At 38.3% G+C, this 19304-nt stretch overlaps 3 protein-coding genes across 4 annotated transcripts; 2 read left to right on the forward strand and 1 right to left on the reverse strand.

The window, feature by feature from the left end:
- The first annotated feature begins 749 nt into the window (after nucleotides 1-749).
- Nucleotides 750-9208, forward strand: retreg3 (reticulophagy regulator family member 3). Of its 2 annotated transcripts, XM_079643619.1 has the most exons (10): nucleotides 750-896; nucleotides 1106-1382; nucleotides 3067-3173; nucleotides 3441-3471; nucleotides 3582-3708; nucleotides 4330-4414; nucleotides 5461-5598; nucleotides 5909-5985; nucleotides 6550-6682; nucleotides 6767-9208. In XM_079643619.1, exons 2-10 carry the CDS (start codon nucleotides 1135-1137, stop codon nucleotides 7306-7308), a joined length of 1488 nt encoding a protein of 495 aa, XP_079499745.1. In that variant the 5' UTR covers nucleotides 750-896; nucleotides 1106-1134; the 3' UTR covers nucleotides 7309-9208. The 2 variants fall into 2 exon arrangements, with proteins under 2 accessions (XP_079499745.1, XP_079499746.1); XM_079643620.1 differs by lacking the exon at nucleotides 750-896 and having other exon boundaries at nucleotides 903-1382.
- A 458-nt stretch (nucleotides 9209-9666) lies between these two features.
- psmc3ip (PSMC3 interacting protein) lies at nucleotides 9667-12768 on the forward strand. The gene is made up of 8 exons (XM_079643624.1): nucleotides 9667-9818; nucleotides 10594-10694; nucleotides 10774-10863; nucleotides 10965-11076; nucleotides 11510-11655; nucleotides 11742-11795; nucleotides 12159-12218; nucleotides 12347-12768. The coding sequence occupies exons 1-8, from the start codon at nucleotides 9800-9802 to the stop codon at nucleotides 12401-12403; spliced, it is 639 nt and encodes a 212-aa protein (XP_079499750.1). The 5' UTR covers nucleotides 9667-9799; the 3' UTR covers nucleotides 12404-12768.
- A 244-nt stretch (nucleotides 12769-13012) lies between these two features.
- On the reverse strand, nucleotides 13013-19222 carry mlx (MAX dimerization protein MLX). The gene is made up of 8 exons (XM_079643623.1): nucleotides 18793-19222; nucleotides 17054-17090; nucleotides 16857-16946; nucleotides 16159-16268; nucleotides 15962-16064; nucleotides 15370-15469; nucleotides 14637-14838; nucleotides 13013-14535 (listed from the first exon to the last, which is right to left on the reverse strand). The coding sequence occupies exons 1-8, from the start codon at nucleotides 18829-18831 to the stop codon at nucleotides 14479-14481; spliced, it is 738 nt and encodes a 245-aa protein (XP_079499749.1). The 5' UTR covers nucleotides 18832-19222; the 3' UTR covers nucleotides 13013-14478.
- Between the last annotated feature and the right edge of the window lie 82 nt (nucleotides 19223-19304).

The following is a 19304-nucleotide window of genomic DNA, read 5'->3' on the forward strand; positions in this document are numbered from 1 at the left end:
ATTATTATTATTATTATTATTATTATTATTATAACATGATGTCTTTGTTTGATATTGACTGAAGATAGACAGACTGTATGCGAGGATATAGGGGTTTAACAATACCGTGGTCACAGTTACAATTTAAACATTGTACACATGATTTTATTTGGTGATAATTCTACAAGGTATTTGTCAATAATATTGAGATTCCTTTTGTTTCTAAAACGTATCATGATCTTATCATAACATTTATTTACAGTCGTGCGTTTGTCTGCCCTCCAGTGGTCACAATCAGTAACTACAAGCGAACTCAGCCGATCAAAGTTAGACATAATAACATTGTTATCACTTCAGGTTACGGCGTTCAAAATAAAACGTTTACAGGCTAATGTAGTTACACATTTGACAACATGAGGGCCCTGTATAAACATTTACAGTTTCGTGAACTCTTTCTTTTAAAAAAACCCTTAACTCTAGTGCCAAGCTTAACTATTTCAAATAACAAACTTTTTCATTTAATTTATTAAATAAATAAAATAAATCAGAGCTCTGCTGCATTACCAAGTCACAGCTTTACCGACTTGTGTCTCTGATTTTACTTTCATTTATATTAAAAGTAAAGTATCATAATTGTAGTGGTACTTAACAAAAATAATAGATACATACTTTAGCTTTATTTTGTACGTACACAGCCAAACAATACCATGAAAGATACAAAAAAAACGAAAATAAGTATATATATTCAAATAAGTTTGTCAATGATGTGCTTCAAAGTAAACAAACTTGTCCTATTGCACCTGAATGCAGCATGACACAGGGGATTCTGATTGGACTGCTGTGTCTCAGAAAAACAGGTTACGCCATATTGTCAGAATCCGAAGAGAGCCTTTCACTTCAGCAAAAATGACAACATAGTACGTGTCATGTTATCTTAAAAACATTTTGATTCTGTATGTGATACAAAGCTCGTTTCTACTATAATTGGTAGTTTAGTGTTAGACGCTAACAGATGATTTAACTGGCGTGGTTAGCTAGCTAGCATAGCACTATTAATGTAGTGAGTGCTGCTGCTCCGTGGCGTCCCTTCTCATATACCTGTCTCCACTCATGTCTCTTTTCACAGGCTGATTTGATCATCTGTAGACAGCTAAGATGGCGCACATTGGGGCAATGGAAAGTGCACCCTTGGATGATGGCTCTGCCCAGCAGGGGTCTAGTATTTGCATGCGAAGTCGACCATGCTCGAGCGAGAGAGACGGCCAGGTGCGGGCTGTCAAAGCCGCTCTCCAGTCCAGGCTGGGGCCCTACGAGCCCGTGCTGACCTACCTACAGTCCGTCCTGGTGTGGGAGAGACCCTTACAGTGTGTGCTTATCTACACGGTGGTCAACGTGGTGTTCTGGTAAGTTTTCAGCTCAAACTTTGTACATTTTGTAGTTCTGTTTCTGTTATGGCAACCTACATCCAGACAATACAGACAGTGTGTGCTGGTTGTTGGGTGAGAGCCAGTGACCTCAAGCAGATGGTGATTCTACACAATTCAAGGTTCACCTGTCAATTCAAAAGAGGGCAGATGGCTGGCTAGTGGCACTATTTATAGACACACTCAGAATCAGATGTAATGGCCGTTTGAATCAGCTCTCTGTGCACATACAAAGAGATAGACTTATATGTTGTTGCTTTCAAAGTGCATACACAGAAAAGACATGCGCCTAAAAACAAGCACAACTAAGGTTAAGTATAGTGCCAAATGCACAATGGTTCAATTAGTGTTAATGCTGTAAGGGGAATCTGTCATCAAACATCTGATCAATTAACATGTAAAGCAACAGGCGGTATTGCACCTTACTTTAAAACATTGCAGCACATCATTGATGATGGTTGTGTATGGTTAATGCACTAAAAACATTTCCACCTTATCTCTCATGTGGCTCCTGGACAAACGGTTTTCTTCCTCTTGATAACAGCGTGGTGCCATTGTCGATTATCTACTTTACCATTTCCATTGAAGCCGTACATCTTAGAGGTATTAAGCCCATGTCCGTGAATAGCAGTTTCTGTTTTACCAATAATCATTTTTCCTCCTTAAAGTCCTAGATAATGTATTTTAATGTCTGTTTTTTTCCATCCAAACCCAAAGATATGTGGTTTAATATGAAATAAATAAGACACTAAGTAAGAACTATTTTTATTTGGGCTGAAATGAAATATGTAAATAGTTGGTGTTTGTTTTCTGTCGCTTAATCTGTTGGTGGAACATCAAGAACCAAGTACAGTAGAAACCAAAAGGAGAGAGTAAAGGATATATTTCGGCTAAATGAAGTGACATTGATACTGCTGTATGGTGAGAACCACTGACCTGGGAAACTAGGCTGGCTTGTGAAGCTCAGGCATTCAGACATTATTAGATTAGACTGGGAGGCATGTCTCCCTTTTACTTGTGCTTCAACAAACTCAGTGTTGCTGGCAAAGATATACACTAATGATCTGCATAAAGCAACTGACAATGGCAAGTCCCATGGAGACGAGGAGGAGATACAGGCAACCATTCTGACTGGAGGTCTGGTTCAACCTTCTTAGAGCACCAAGGGGGAAATGGATATAGCTTTCAAAATAATACAATGAAATAGAACCATACAATAAAATGTATCTTCAAAGAATGTTGAAGCGTTGTTTTGACACTTTTTTGCAATAATTTGCAAGTTGATATATTGTTATGTGCATACCAGGGATTGGTTTACTGATACATTTGCATTTTATGTTTTTCCCCAACTAGCTGCTTATTGCAGTATTACCCCAAATACCAACACCCCACATTCTGCCAACACATTCTTTGTTAGGTTAATCTGTAAACGGTGTTGTGGTCAACAAACATTCAGGTTTTCTGAAACGAGTGCATCACTTGGAACACTTGACTTTAAACTTCACCACTTTCACTTTTTTTAGTTCTGAATAAACATCATTACTTTCATAAATTCTGTACTAAGGGATTGAATCTGTGACACTGTTTTGGTCAACTTTGTTTATTATTTACTCATTAAAGGTATATTTTGCTCATGTATTTGCTTTGTTTTATTGCCCTCCAGGTTCTTCGCCCTGACCTCGCTGCGCCTGCTGTTCCTGCTGGCTTTTGGTCTGGCTCTGATTGTCACTGTTGATACCTGGAGAAATCAAATCTGGCCCGAGATTAGAGGTGTGCTACATGTGACTTTGTATATATTTCTAACAGACTGCTTCTTCCTTTCCCCAGATTGTAACAAGGGTACTTTGTCAGAAAGATGTGCCGTTTATTGAAAGCCATACATTCTGGACTTTGCAAGTGATTTATATTACATCTGTAACAATTCATCTCTCAAACCTGTTGTTGAATTAGAAAGAATTTGTAACTGATATGATAGCTTTTTATTTATTGTATGCTCAGTATGTTTCTGAAAGTGATGAATGTTCTCTCTCTCCACAGTCAGAAACCTGGAAGAACCAGAAAATGAGAGGTGTGTTAATACAGCAGCAAGTATTCCAACTATAATAACAACAACAACAACAACAATAGTATAAATAGAAAGCCTGGGGTGTTTCCTCATCATTTCCTCTCTTTGTCCAGCTGGGGTCTGGTGCAGCCTGGCGTCCTCAGCGTGCCTGAACTGTGCCACCACATCGCTGAGGCCTGGGTCAGTGGAGCCGTCTTCACATCCAGTGTGGTGCAGTTCAAACAACTTTACCCCGGCAAGGTGAGGGACGCCTACAATTTGGAAAAAGTCTCTTTTTAGATCCCTATTTTATTTTATTGCTAAGAATTATATTTGGCAGGTCACAAAAACAGTTGAATGTTAATTAAAAAACATTGACTCTTACAGGACCTTCTATAACTCTAACACATTTCAAAATAAACATCTTCCTGCACATCCACACTTTTTTAAAGCATGTTTCAATTTCATGTGAGAAAATAATCAAAACAATAACAAAATGGTGTATGTGTGACTGTGATGTTGTGCGACTAACCATCATGCAGTGTCTACATTTGGCCAGCGAAACAAATGGAAATATGGCACTGATTATAAATATACTGTAGTTGAAGGTCATCAAATATACAGTATATCACAGCATGTGGAAACCGCCTTTTTAAATAGTGTAATTTGTCCGTCACAATTTAATCATCATGCCAAATCAAAATCCTAAGTATTGCCAATTAATTCAGGGAGAAAATCTGACTTGTTTTCTTATCTGAGTTTTTTTCACTCTGTAATGTTTCTGCTCTCCTATTTGAGTTGTCAGCTGTGTATAACTGCACCATAGTCAGCATGGATTGTAGGAGCTGACTTAATCTCCTGTGTGTGGTTGCTCTGTGTCAGTTCTGCCTCCTGACCTGTGTCGTGTTCACCTGCCTGGCTGGGGTTGGACGCTACATTCCTGGATTAGTGCTCTCCTACTCTGCCTGTGAGTCCCTGCAGTTTATCAGTCCTTACTACAGATCCAGGCTCCTTCACTAAGGCAGGGAAACTGGCCTAACTGGTCCTATTAAAAATACATGGGGGGGTGAAACCTGATCAGTTGGGTCCCGGTTACACAGCCTATCCTGTGAGGTGATTAAATCCAGGATGAGGCACACAAGGAAGGAAGGAAGGAAGTAGTGAGGGAGGGAGGGAAAGGGAGCCTAACAGAAAGCTAAGGAGGTCAGCCTGAGACTGGGCTCATCTCCCAACCTCCACCCAGTGTAGGCTGCAGATTCTGGGAGGGCGGCCAAGACTTCTGCTCTGACGTAGAAACTGAGTATCCACTGAAGGTAACGCAGCCCAAAAGTAGTTCCCGGTAGAAGTTCACATTACAGTTTGGTAATAACATATTGAGTCCTGCCTCTATGTTTGTGTGGATCTAATATTATCTTAACATTTAAAAAAAGATGCATGTAGTTGGGTATTTTGCAGGCCCGCTAATTTATGGTTATTACACAGAAACCCCTAAGTGGTTGTTTTGGGGTAACGAGTCACAGCGTTAAACATAATTTAATTCGGAACATGAGTAGGGATCAAGTTCAACATTATAATATGGTTATTAGCAATTTGACTTCAGAGACTTTCATTTCATTTTGATCATATTCTCTGATAGTGGCTTAAAATATTGTGAAAAACGTATATTGCCTTATTATCATCAGGTTATAACCCTATTAATGTAATCATATTAACATCGTGTTTTATCCAATTATTGCCGTGATATATATATTTTTAAAGAAGGTTACCGATACCATTATTACATTAGTTTTATGTAAGAGTTTTGCCTTGTTGTTAAATATACAAGTTTCCACATTGTTACTGGTTGTTTCTGGCCCCATTTGACTCTGTTAAATACATTTCGGTCTTATGTTGCCCACATATACCCATTGTTATTACCAAGCAATTACGTGGCATTACCTATTTATGATGTCTTTATTATCAAACTATTCCCTCCTTCTCTATAATGACTAGTTTTCTCTTCCTCTCCTGCAGTATGGGCTTCTCTCCTCGCTCCTCTGGGAGCCTATTACAGGATCTTTCAGCATGTGTGTGTGAAGCTGGATCCGGTCCTGCAGCGACTGGACTTCAGTGTTTGTGGGTTCATGATGTCCAAGCCTATTGATAATCAGTGTAAGTAGTAAAACACCTTTTATTTAATGTCTGCTACTTTTTATACTTAAAACCTTCAAAGCCTAAGTTGAAAATAAACAAATGGATATCACATGATAACAGTACGGTTCTTCTCGGGGTCATAGTTTGTTTGAATAACATTTCTATGAGGTTCTTGTTGCTGAAATGACTTGTACATATTAATAATGTGTGACTGGCCTCTGGTGGTATCAAACCAAGTGATGTTGTTTGCACTTAACTCACAGATCACATGCACTGTTAGTGACTGTCAATGTTAAAATGTTGCCTTTGTGTTTCCATTTGTCTGCAGTCCTGCGGAGGCCTCTCCGTGGCCCTTCAGGGGAAGACAGTGACAGCGAGGAGGAGTTGGCTGCTTTCTGCCCAACGGTAAGTCTGTTTGAATCCAAACGTCTCTAAATATTTAAATGACTGACAAATCTGAAGATTTTTGTAAAATAAACCTGGGAAAGTAATTTTTACATTTTTATTTCTTTAATGTATTTTGTGGGTTCCTTATTAACTCTTCAACTTGTAAATAAGATTTGTCTCTATCTCACAACTTACACTAAAATGTGTCATGCTTTGTTAGAGAAGGTAAGAGACAACATAGTCTCTAATAGCTGAAACAGCATAATGTAGAAGTGTTCCCACGTTCACATGCAGCCTGTCTTCTGTAAAGTATGCTTGTTCTAATTATAAAAATAGCTTTGTACCTCAGCACAGCATTAGCTACAGTAGCACACATGAGCCACTTCTCGCTTTGGTTAGAAAGTTCACATCATGTGCTATGTCTCTCATGTGTCATTGTGTGGTAACACCTGCAAGAGATGAGAGAATAGAGGTAGTTTACAACACTTTTTATAGCACAACCTAAGAGTTAATTAAAACATTTAGCATATATTTAAAAAATACAACACATGTTCAACCTTTTTATTCTGTTTTCTCTCGTAGTTTGATGATGCTATTGTTGCAAAAGAACTGGCGATGACTGATTCTGAGCACTCCGATGCTGAGATGTCCTACACTGATAATGGGACCTTTAACCTATCTCGTGGGCAGACCCCACTCACAGAGGGCTCTGAGGGTAAGTGCTGCAGATTCTCCTCTTCCTTTATTTGTTTTGGGTTGTTCTTGTCCCTCACCGTGTCCCTGTCTGTGTTCTGGTCAGATTTTGACAGGCACAGTGATGCTGAGGAGTCCTTTGCTCAGGACCTCCAAGACTTCCCCTCCATAAACCCTGACGCCACTCTGATGGATGACGACGAGGACACGAGCATCGGTCTACCCAGCCTGGCCATGTCTGGGCTGGCTAGTTACCGCGCCTCAGTGATGGACGCCCATCTGGACTCTGATCAGGAGGATCTGGATGAAGAGCTTTCTCTCAGCGGCCTGCCGCCTGCGTCTGATTTTGCCGGGGAATTGGCCGGAGTCATCGCCAGCAACATGATCCAAGCAGCTCTGGCCGGGGCGCTGCAACCTCGGCCCCCTGCCCCCCGCCGCAGAGAAGGCCCTCGACGGGCTGGAGCCCGTCGGAGCTACCGTAAGCAGTCTAGCTCTGAGCTCGACACAGACTTGGACGGAGAGGACTTTGAAATGCTGGATCAGTCTGAACTGAACCAGATGGACCCCCTCGCAGGAGGAGGGGGTAGTAGACGGGGGGAGAGCCAGGGGTCTAACTTCTTGTCTAACTTTCTGGGTAAACCACAGTAGTAGTAGTGTGTGTGTGTGTGTGTGTGTGTGTGTGTGTGTGTGTGTGTGTGTGTGTGTGTGTGTGTGTGTGTGTGTGTGTGTGTGTGTGTGTGTGTGTGTGTGTGTGTGTGTGTGTGTGTGTGTGTGTGTGTGTGTGTGTGTGTGTGTGTGTGTGTGTGTGTGTGTGTGTGTGTGTGTGTGTGTGTGTGTGTGTGTGTGTGTGTGTGTGTGTGTGTGTGTGTGTGTGTGTGTGTGTGTGTGTGTGTGTGTGTGTGTGTGGATTTAAGGTTCCAGCAGCCCTGCTTCTGATTAGCTTCAGTTAACACTGTGAAGAACCTGATTCCTATTTGTATCTTCTCTAACTCTGTTCTCCCGTACTTTCAAACCCTGATCATCCAGAAAATATTTTCTTTGTAGGCTGAGCAATAGCAAATGCCACAACAAACCTAAACCCCATTCGAACAATAAACAAACCAGCATTATTGAGGCTTGTTGCAGAATTGTGATTAGCAGCACCTTGTCTATAATGTCTGTAAATACAGAACAACAGTACCCATAACATCTTACAGGGCTATTCAACATGGGACCAAACATGACATTCCTGTTGGTTAGGCTGAGCCATGTTACTATGATAATGACATTATTGTACAGTAATACATGTTCAAGTTGTTTTGTCATTTGTGAAAGATAAATTAACCCCTCATTGGCTTTCATCAAATGTGACAAAGGAGCAGCAGTTCATGTTGATGTTAGTGCTCTGCTGTCCTTAAAGTTATTTAGCCATGCTCTTTTACAATATTTCAGGTTTACAGATTTTAATTAACCGTTTTTAAACACTTTTCAGTTGTTGTGGATTTAGACAGCTATCCTCTTCCATGATAATTAATATTAGGATAAAGGTTTTAAGTTCTCCTTTATGATTTTCTTTCCTGCTGTCTAACATATGAAGGCATCTCAATGTATTTTTTTTTAGATTATTTAATTTTTTTTAAATCACCCCTTACAGTCTTAAGATATCTGTCCTGGAGGAACTCTTGATCTTAGGTTTGTTGTTTATTTTATTTAAAGAGTTTTTTTCCCCAGGGGGAGGTCTGTTTCTTTTTCTGTGCAAGTTCAGAATCCTTTTGCTGTTTTCCTGCCCTTTAATACAGCTCGATAATATATGATGTCCATGTTTAATACCTGTGTGTGTTTCTTTTCTTTTTTAAAGTAATGTTTAAACAAATGTCCTATCTTTTATCATCCTTGAATTTCATGTAGTTGACAGTCATGCTGCATTTTTTTTTTTTTTTTTAAGGAGAAAACAATCAAGTATTATTCAATTCATGGATATGTTACTATTTTAATAGCGAAACATGTTTACATCAAAATTGATAATAGAAATGTATCCTTCTGTTAGAGGGTTAGAATGTAAAGGTTTAATGTGGCTTTGTGTGCTGGTCAGCCTGATTTTCTTTTTGATAGACAAATCATATCACTTTACTGTGGAAATGGCACTTAACACTTAAATGAGCCACAGTTGAATTGTATTTAAATGCATGTATCAAAAAGTGTAACATTGCTGGGATTTTAATGGCTGAAAACATTTCTTTAAATGCGTTCTTTTGAGAGGGAAATCATAGCTGCAGATGACAAGTTGGCATATAAAACGTCTGGATCCACATTTATGGAGGTGAAGTAAAAAAAGTGTGCACTGATAGATACTTGCTTGGATTTTAGGGTGGAAGAAGGAGGAGGAGAAGAAGTTAGTCTTAGTTGTTTGACTTGGTTTTGGCACCTCAGTTAAACAGAATGTTGCTCATCGCTGCTCCATGAAGAGTCTGTTCCTCAGTTTGATAATGTAACGTGCATTTTAGTGTATGTTCTTCTCTGTAACTGGTTTTGATGTGAGAATCGTATTGAATAAAACGTTTGCAATTAAGGCTTTCTTTGGTATTACTACATTACAAAGTGTACAGTGATCTCAGATGACGTATTCAGATAAAGCTCTTGAGACAATTCTAAAGTTTGTTATTTAAGACAACAATCAACAAACCCCCTGTTTGGAAACCATTTACTATTAATGTCACAAATATGTTTTTCTACCAACATCAATGAGGTAGATTTTTATTTTAATTCCTACACATTTGCCCACATAAAAACACAGCCTAGATAAATTGGCTCTAAAAGTAGTGAAAACTACTGAGCTCTCACTCTGATTTCTTTGGCGGAAAGCGAAGTATTCTATTTTTTGCAGCGTGAAAGTTTAATAATAACTAATTTATTTGCGGCAGATTAATTAAATCACTTTGAAAAGAACGCTGTTGAGAGAAAATCCAAACACAACATGTGTCGAAGAGCAAATCTACGCAAATATAAACTCAAAGCTTGTCCGCACTACCTCTCGCAGAGCAGGAGAGATATGTTAGTGTGATGCATCTTAAAGCATAGACGATCTGTTCCGTGACGCATGTTTCGCGCGAAACTCAGTTTTGGAAGCTAAAAACAAATAGCGTCTTTGAAGAAGTTGAAAATGAGTAAGAAGGATAACGGTAAGACTTAGTGTCATGATGTGTTTGGCTACACATGTTAGGTGTCGTATCTGACCCTCATATGGAGGACGGCAGTCGTATGGTTTCACTGAAATACAGTTTGAGCTCAGAAGCTATCACCTTACGTTAGCTACATAGCCCTTATAATAATAAGCTAGCTCTTAAACAATATGAGAGCTCACTCCAAATACGCCCACTTTTACAAAGTACATTTATTTCAAAGCATCGTATATGGGGCGTATTTATATAATGTTAAATAACATAAACCTCAATTGTCTTAAGCTTTTTAAGAGCTAACATTAAACATAAACTACGATAATAAGGGCTAACCTAACGCTTCCATTAAAGGGCGTCATTTAAAAACAACCATTAAAGAACAAACAAATGTAGTTGTCATTTCTGGCTATGTTTGAGGTTTGTAGAGTATAATTGTTTGTACGCTGAGTTGCAATTGTTCAAGTTACACCTTTAAAATTCAATGCAACTCTTCCATATATTCCTTACTTCGTGAAGTTTATAAAATCCAGTTTCGTTGACATTGTCAGACATGTGTAATTTGAATAATAATTTCATTATTGAGGTTGTATTTTTGCATTTTTGTTATAATGAACTACATTGTATTGAGATGTGTTTATAATAGTTTGGCCTCACTCTTTATAAGCAGAGGGCTATTACAAGTATAAATGAACAACACATTACAGGCACTGAGTGATTAATGTTGATGCATAATGTTACAAATAATTTTGAAATGTTTGTGTCCTTCCATATGACACAGGCACGTCAGTCATCCTTGCATATCTGAATGAGAAGAACCGACCATACAGTTCTCAGGATGTATTTTGTAATTTACAGAAGCAGCATGGATTGGGAAAAACAGTGAGTTAAATACTTGCCACATAAATGTTTTTATATGTGTGTAGCTTACATTTAATGATTGTTTATTGTGATTCACTAGGCAGTGGTCAAAGCTATGGATCTGCTGGCTCTAGAGGGCAAGATAAAGGAGAAATCATACAACAAGCAAAAGATTTATTTCGCTGATCAGGTGAGTCCTTTCTTCTGAATACAGTTTTGTCAGGGAAAGGAGGCAGCAAAGGACCAAAACTGCTGTTTAGATTCATCTTCTGCTGCGTACCTTCCCTACAGTCTCAGTTTAAAGACGTGGATGATGTAGAACTGAAGGCGATGGACGCTCAGATTTCACAGCTCAGCGCAGACGTGCAGTCCATCACCCAGAGCTGCAGACAGCTGGATGCAGGTGTAGTAAACGGCTTATCCTCACCCTATACCAGTTATACTATTCTTTTGAGACAGCCATACTATGAATTGTGTATGACTTCTTATAACATGCGATTCTAAAACTTTTATCATAATCTTTACAAACCATACAAAACATTCCTGACTTTTTGTAATATTTATTTCTTAATTTTTGACATACTGACTTTTTTGCAACCTCTTTATAGCATTCTTTGAAGTTCCATTTGTATTAATCTAATATACTATGAGTTTTCTACCTTTATGTATGAATTACAGCATAAGTGCTCGAGTTGACTGCCTGAACTAGCTCGCAGGCTTCGCCCCATTGCTGTAAATGATATAAATGACTCCTCTCCATGCTTAAGGTACCGTGTTTTAGTTTGAATGCATTATAAAAGGGAAAGTTTTACATTGTTTGAAATCTTGGCTCACAGAGGTGAAGGAGCTTAACAGCGCCCTGAGAACAGAGGAAGTGATGTCAGAGATCAAGGAGCTGAAAGCAGAGTGTTCGGGGTACAAAGCGCGCGTGGAGAAAATAAAGTCGGCCACAAATCACGTCACACCCGAAGAGAGAGAGAAGGTAACCATCTCAGAAAAACAGACTCAATATACTTTAATAGATTTTTGCTGTATGGTGGTAAAATGCTCGTCATGTTTTATTTACAGGTTTACACAGACCGGAATGTTTACGTGAAAGAGTGGAAGAAGAGGAAGAGACTGGTAATGTCCAAAGAGCTGATTGATTGGTTGACATTTTTTAAGCATTAGCTTCTCAGATACTGTATGTCAATCTGTGTTTCTTCTTTTAATATATGATAGTAAATTAAATATCTTAAAGTATTTTTAATTGGACAAAACAAGCAAACTGAAGAAATCACTATTTAAAAAATATATGATTGTCTTCACTTTAAAACAAAGAATATATCATAAACTATATATAACGGATGATAAATCTTTGATGAAAATAATTATACATTATTTATTTAGAATAGATGTAATAAATAAATCCTTTGTAGAATTACAACACAAGAACACGAGCTGTTGTAACTAAACTCCTAAACGTAGCTGTGCTGTTTCTCTCAGGCTTCAGACATGATGGATTCAATCCTGGAAGGGTATCCCAAGAGCAAAAAGCAGTTCCTGGTGAGTGAAACCAGCTGTTCGGACCAACTCTCTGAAACTGAACTTTATGCCACCGTCTACAGCATGTGTGTTTTGCCTTCGTGCCAGTATTTCTTTTTAATCAGTCATTATGGTTGTTTCCTTCGCAGGAGGAAGTTGGAGTTGAGACCGATGAGGACTGTAAGGTGGTCGTTCCAAGTACTTGAAATGTCTAAAAAAAGCTTGTTCCTTCGACTTAGCCACTTAGCTGAGAATATAGCTCACACCTCAGAGCAGTACGGGCCACAGTGCATTGTTTATGTATAGTTGTACATCTTTAACAAAATAATATTTATACAAAAGAAGCTTCGAGCGAGACTCAAACGTGGAATTTCTAGATTTACACATGTTTGTCACCTTATAGTTGGTTTATTTGACCCTTTTTAAATAAAAGCCATGAAAGCAATCCTGAGTTCTGAGGAAAATGACATTGAATTAGTTATTAGCTTTGAGAGCTGTATGTTATTTTTCATGTTATAATCCATGTTGTTCCCTATTTTTGGAAAACTGTAAATAAAAGACTTTAAGGGATTATGGCAGGTTGTCATGTTTTTCCCTCTTGTTTTGGTACTGTTTGTGGACTATGTAATGCTTCCAAGTTATGACATGTTCATGATAGTACTTGTCGTCAATGAAGTGCCAACAGATATTCTCAAGTTCTTACTCGACTATATTCAAAATATTTAACAGGTTTTTTTAGCTGGATGTTAGCCATTTGTATGATCTGTCCTTTTCAGCTGCACTTCATTTCCATTCTACTTAAAACAGGACAATCGTTTAATGTGTTTTGATTTGTGGATTTCACTTTCAATGTGTATTTACAGTAGATTACATTTATAACAACAAATAACAAGGCAACAAGACAGTCAACAAATAAATGTCCCTGTGATTAAAGCAACAACACTGACTTGAAATTGAAATATCAAGGATTACATTTCACACAACTTAATTTTAAAACTGCTTATTGTAGACCACAGAAGATTGCAGAATCGACACTTTTCATTGAACATCTCCTGAAAATGTTTCATAAACATTGAATAACTAACTATACAGAATCTCCTCCCAATGTGCGTTGAAGTTCACATTTTATAAATAATTTTCTAAAATGGTTTATGCTGCCTACATTGCACAACTGTCATCCATGAGATGTAAGCATACATGTCATCTTGTGACAGATACATTAACGAACAATGCACATAAAAGTAAAAGTTTTTCAAACGTAATAGTGTATTCCCGTTTCCAGTTAGGAGAAACCCTCCAGTCGTATAGCATTAGCATGTTGTGCTCCAGAGAGGTATGGCTGACTCACATGTGTGCAGTGAAGCCGAGAGCAGCCATTAGCACCAGGACTTGGCTAATGAGGTTTTTTTTCCTTTAGCCTTCTCTAGTTCTATTAGCTAGGTTTAATTACTATTATCAATCTGGGAGAGGAGTCTTGGTTTTGATTTATTTAAGTAGAACTGCGGCCAATTCAAACTAGATGCCCTCTACAGTCTACACCTTCTTGTGTAAGTGATGCATTAAACATATACATTCATTTGAAAACAGTTTTTTTAATTCTGAGTTTGTGTCCCCTTGCATGTCGTAGCAGAGGCTGAAATATGAAACTGTATGTATGTACAGTGAAGGAAGGAAGTATTTGAGCCCTTGCAGATTTTGTAAGTTTAACCACTTACAAAGAAATGATCAGTCTATAATTGTAATGGTAGGTTAATATAAACAGTGAGAGTAAGAATATCAAAGAAAATCCAGATATTGACATTATATAAAAGAGAAACCCTTGTTGGACAGGCAGAGGTCAGACACTTCTTTTAGTTGGTCTCCAGGTTTGAGCACATCACAGGAAGGATTGTGGTCCACTCCTCTGAATATCCTCTCCTGAATTATTGTTTGTTGCAAGGGGATCAAATACTTATTTCCTCCACTGTATACATTCATTTGAAAACAGTTTTTCAAATGAAGTTTGTGTTCCCCCTTGCATTTCAAAGCAGAACAATCAGCAGAGGCTGAAATATACACAACGGTAGGTATGTACAATACAATGAGGGGGGGATTTCTCTTAAAACATGTGACTGCTCAATCCAACCCGACGTCTCGTCTCGGCCCATAGTGTGAGGTTGAGGTAATCCAATTGCAGCCAGGGATTGAGTGTAAATACTGGTGTGGCCTGAGGCTGATTGAAGTGTTGACCCCATGCCGAGAGGCCAGAGCAAGCCCAAAGTCAGTTTGTCGGAGAGTTGAGTCAATAAAGCTGTCCATTGAGCTGCCGGAGCACTCCCACGACAAACTCCCTCAGCGTCTAAGAGAGAACAGAAGAAGCACACAACCTGTGACTCATCATCAACAAAAAGAAACTTTGATGGAGTCTGATCTGCTGTCCCAAAGCGTCTAAAGTCTTACCTGTGGCTCGCAGTGCTCCTCGATCCAGCTGAAGACGCAGGCGGAGAGCTCTTTGAAGCTGCTCACTGAAACAGAGTTGCTGAACGACAGGAACAGGCAGTCCATGATGCTCTGAAAGATGTTGAACTTGACCTGGTCCGACACCTGATCCTCTCCCTGCGCAGGGTGGTTCTGGTGGGCCTTCACAATGTGCTCATAGTTGCTATTTAAAAAGAAAATCACTGCATCTTAAGATATGCGATTCAATTAATAGCAACAACTGATTCCCTAATTGCTTTGAGCAAGTGTCACAAATACAATCAACACCAAGAATTATAATATATCCTATTGCGTTCTGTTATTGAACTTTTCACTATATGTTGTTTCATTGCTACGATTAAAGCATTTCTATCTCAAGATTTTCTCTCATGTAAAAGATTAACACAATTATTTGTATTTTATATATTTAATTGATTTGCCTGAGCAGAACAAGTAGGGAGGTCTTAGTTTGCCAGCAATCCTGAGTGTAGAATAAATCTTGGGAAAAACCATCACTTAGGTTGTTTCAATTCAAACTCAAAGGTTTGACTGTCATATGCACACACTGTAAGCTACAGTGTAGAAATGGCAATGAAAATGTTATGGCCCGAGCTCCTCCAACAATGCAACATAGTTATATAATAAAATACAAAATAGTGCAAGAAGTCTAAATCGAATATGATATATACGAGAACAGAATGTTTATGAATCTCACGTTTTCATGATTTTCAGCGCCATCACTTCTTTCCTTAGCACAGTTACTTCCTCCTCTTGCTTCTTCTTTTCTTTATGAAGGAAATGAATGTAGTCGATTGCTGCAAAGAAATACAGAGACGTTTTCCGTGAGGGATTTCTTCACTCAACACAGATTTAATTGTCCATTTGCCAAGAGGTGTTATCCCCATAAACCAAATGCAGCTACTTCCTCTTTTTCACTTTTTGAATGAAGACATTTGAGCAATTGCCGACATCTTTGTTTCAATATTTCTATTGATATATGTTTCTTTCTTTTTGTAATTATATATGTCTGTAACTGCTTTGTTCTCTTCAATTGTTGTCTTTTTTGTTTCTTGGTGTAATGTGAGCAGGAACTGTAACCCTGGGTAACAAGCTCATGCATGTTTGTATCACATGACTGAAGGGAGAAGAAAAACAGTGGCTTGACAGGAAAACAACTTTATAATAAAACTCCTTTACTCCATCACTGACCTTCACCCGTGTTGTAATAAAGCTGCAATGCAATCCAAGAAATGCATGAACATTATTCCAAACACAAACAATGTTCTGAAGGAAGAGCTACATCTTACTTTTCTGTAGCACGGTGGCCTTGCTGATCTTTTGCGCTCCCACTGCAAAGTCAGACTGCTGCAGGCAGGTTGGTACTATGGACTGGAGGTCATCGTAGCCTTTCTAAAAAAAAAAGATAAAGTACTGATTAAATTAAAATATATAACTGTAAAGCTTCTCCGAGCATTGTGAGGTGTATCTGTGAAGTGAGACTTACCTTGATAGCATCCCTGCGTTTCTGCTCAGCCTGCGTGTGCGCTTGTCTCCGCCGATCTTTATACGAGTCCTTATACGACGTCTCATGTTTGTTATCGCTGTCTTCATCATCTATTCAAGAATACGTCAACACTCAGATTTAGAAAAACGCATCAGACCGCTGAGCAATGCACAACGTTGATATTATTGGTGGACACATAATGAGGATAAAGCATATTTATTTGAACTAAAGCCAAAGCAAGATTTTATAGGATCTAAAGATGAATTTATATATTTACTTAAAATGAATATCCTGGAGCTTTAGTTTTTTTCTTTCATTACAGACATAAGTACACGTTGGACCATTATTTTTCATCCAAGCAGAATTCAGAGAAGCTAATTATGTATGCTTCAATAAAGTTCAATCTATGAATAAAATGCACTTTAAACTGGCCTGGCTAGTCATTATTTGACAGATGCAACCCATAAAACCCTGTTTGTAACGCCCGTTATTAAAACAAGAACTGTCCTTTGATATCTTATTAAGAGACCTTTTGAACGTTTTTTTTATGACTAAAAAAGATATCTTGAGATCTTTATTGCGTACTTCACTATGACAATGTTATGGCCTCTTATATCTAGAATGGTTCTACTTGTGCTAACTGCAGTACATGTTCTCCCTTCAATAATGTGAGTTTCACAGTGTTACAAACAGTATACCTGTATTGGGTACTGAAGAGGCGCTTGTCGAGCCGATGCTGTTGGCTCTGGACACAATAGAACCCTTTCTGCCCGTTTCAGCAAAGAAACCTATAGAGCAGGACAGACGACATAAAAGATGTTTCACAGTGAGGCAAGACAAAGATCGACAGAAAGACAAGGTCACTATCACATGGCCAAGAAATGTATTTACTCACTAGGGTCAAAGCCACTGTCACTGAAAGCTCCGTCTGTCTGCAGAGTCATCACAACAGGAGATGGAAAACATATAAATGAGATGAGGAGATTTGGAAACAAAAAGGGCAAACATCGTGATGCCCTAAAAAACACTGACAATAGTCGAATGACCTAGCCTGCGCGATAGACAGTCCAAACCCCCGCTGAGCATTGCCCTAATTACACAAAGGATACCAAATCACAACATGCAGGAGGATACAGAGGAGCAGCCAATCACTACTTCAATCACAGATCCACTTTTTGATGTAGGGCACCAAAACACACAAGTAGCTGTAGTGTTTGGTTCCCCCATTCAAGTTGAGTTTGTATCCAATAATTCCAGAAGGTAAACTCTGAAAAAGTACTGCAGTGAGGTGATCAGCCTCTGTATCTGTAAAGCCCTTGCACGAAAGGTGCTATATAAATAACGTCTATTATTATTATCTTTAGGTTTGATAAACAATAGACATTCACTCGAGTTGTTGTACAATGCTGCATTGAATTGCAGTCTCTGGGTCACCTGATGTGTAAGATTTAGACAAATTATATAGTTTGCAATTAAAAAAGTGCTGAATTTTCATTAAATATTCATATGAAATAAAAAACGCAATAGGAATCCTATACAAATGAAAGAGGTGTGTCATACTTGTACAGTGTAGTTATGCAATGCAGCATTTACTTTTGGAGTCATTATTTAACATGATGTGGATGTTATTTAAATGTGATCAGATTTCTCAATTGAAAACAATTTTTTTGTTGAAAATCTAAAAAAACACTAAAGGCAAAAATAAATAAATAAAAATTAAGCAAAAAACTGCCAAATGTTATTAAAGTATTATAAAATAATAAAATAATAACAAGGCATTGCACAACATCACATTCACAACACATCAGTCGTTGAAAAAGATGTACCAAAAACAGGTATTATTTAGTTAAAAGACACCACTGGATCCAGAGTAGATGTAGAATATCAAACCTTAAAACTAACCTACCACAGTTGTAAACATAGACCATTTCAACCCTAGGTCTTGCTACATGTTTATTAGACCATAACTACTCTGACCAAAGGTGTATCTCCCTCTACCTCTAACATCATCATATGTATAGGTTCCCCGAATAAAACCCCAAAAAAGGTTTCACATGGGGCTCAACATCTTTACCGAAATATTTCGATACAGCTTTATTTCAATAAAAAGAGCTAGATTATTACATACTATCACGCCACAGCGCCTGGTAATAGCTTTTGCCATTGCTTCTGACAAGGGAAAGGGCTCTAAGTCATATCCTGAGGGCATATACATTGTTCTTGCTTCACACGGTTCACACTATTGTGGTGGGGCTAAAAAAACAATGCATTTCTGAGACAATTTAAGGTGCTGCACCACATTTGACTTTTAATGAATATGCACTTCGCTTTCACATGGACATTAGAAACAATGCAATGTTAAAAAACAAATGTTATTTACTGTGGGTGCATATACGAGACACTAGTTTCCCCTTTCAGGAAGATTTGTTTACTTAACGAGCTAACAGCTAATAGCTCTGTGACGTTTGCAAACTGTCACCTAGCTAGCGTTAGCTTTTTAGCTAACAAAGCCCTGCTCCTTCTTCGTGTTAGCAAAACTTAAACGTATAGATATGACATGTATCCACATATCAGTTCCGTCACACATCAGACCTAAGAACTAACAAAAAGTTGTTGTCACCTAACATTACTTACTTTCCAATGATCCTCGGGCGACGTTGTTGGGTCCGTCATTTTGAAATGTAAAATAAGCTCTGCTGCTGCCTTCGAGTGCTTCTCGTATTTCCCACCAAAGTTGCCGAAAAGTGTATAGTTCTTTCAAATATCAGACTTAAAAAAGAACTCCACACAGACCAAACGATGTCAGATAGTAAAAGAGTCTTGCTCTTTGAATTAAAAAAAATTTCCGCGACTAACTTTAATATTATTTCCCCAAATCGAAATTGTTCTTGTGCACACGTTTGTCAAGAACAGGTAGGCTTCATCATGAAATGTGACTGTTTGTAATAGTATTAACTAGTCAACCGTTATTTCGTTACAGGGTCCATGTCCTGTGCATTTATTTGCACATATTGACTGTTATATTTAGCTAGGTAGGTTATAACTCTGATGTCGATTAACATTGTTAACGATTTCCGAGGAGACCGCGAAGGCAGCAATTATACATGCAGATGTTGGCTTCAAACGCTGAGTGGCGTTGTTGTACA

The sequence above is a fragment of the Notothenia rossii genome (assembly GCF_949606895.1).
Source record: "Notothenia rossii genome assembly, chromosome: 8".
Lineage (NCBI taxonomy): Eukaryota > Metazoa > Chordata > Actinopteri > Perciformes > Nototheniidae > Notothenia > Notothenia rossii.

Coding starts and splice junctions, on each gene's coding strand:
- retreg3 (XM_079643619.1), top strand. CDS start 1,135: ATGGCGCACATTGGGGCAATGGAAAGTGCACCCTTGGATGATGGCTCT. Junction 3,174..3,440: donor AATCTGGCCCGAGATTAGAG/GTGTGCTACATG, acceptor CTCTCTCCACAG/TCAGAAACCTGGAAGAACCA. Junction 3,472..3,581: donor GAAGAACCAGAAAATGAGAG/GTGTGTTAATAC, acceptor CTCTTTGTCCAG/CTGGGGTCTGGTGCAGCCTG.
- psmc3ip (XM_079643624.1), top strand. Junction 10,695..10,773: donor AGCATGGATTGGGAAAAACA/GTGAGTTAAATA, acceptor GTGATTCACTAG/GCAGTGGTCAAAGCTATGGA. Junction 12,219..12,346: donor AGAGCAAAAAGCAGTTCCTG/GTGAGTGAAACC, acceptor TTTCCTTCGCAG/GAGGAAGTTGGAGTTGAGAC.
- mlx (XM_079643623.1), bottom strand. CDS start 18,831: ATGACGGACCCAACAACGTCGCCCGAGGATCATTGGAAA. Junction 17,091..18,792: donor CGCCCGAGGATCATTGGAAA/GTAAGTAATGTT, acceptor ATGACTCTGCAG/ACAGACGGAGCTTTCAGTGA. Junction 16,065..16,158: donor AACGCAGGGATGCTATCAAG/GTAAGTCTCACT, acceptor TTTTTTTTTTAG/AAAGGCTACGATGACCTCCA.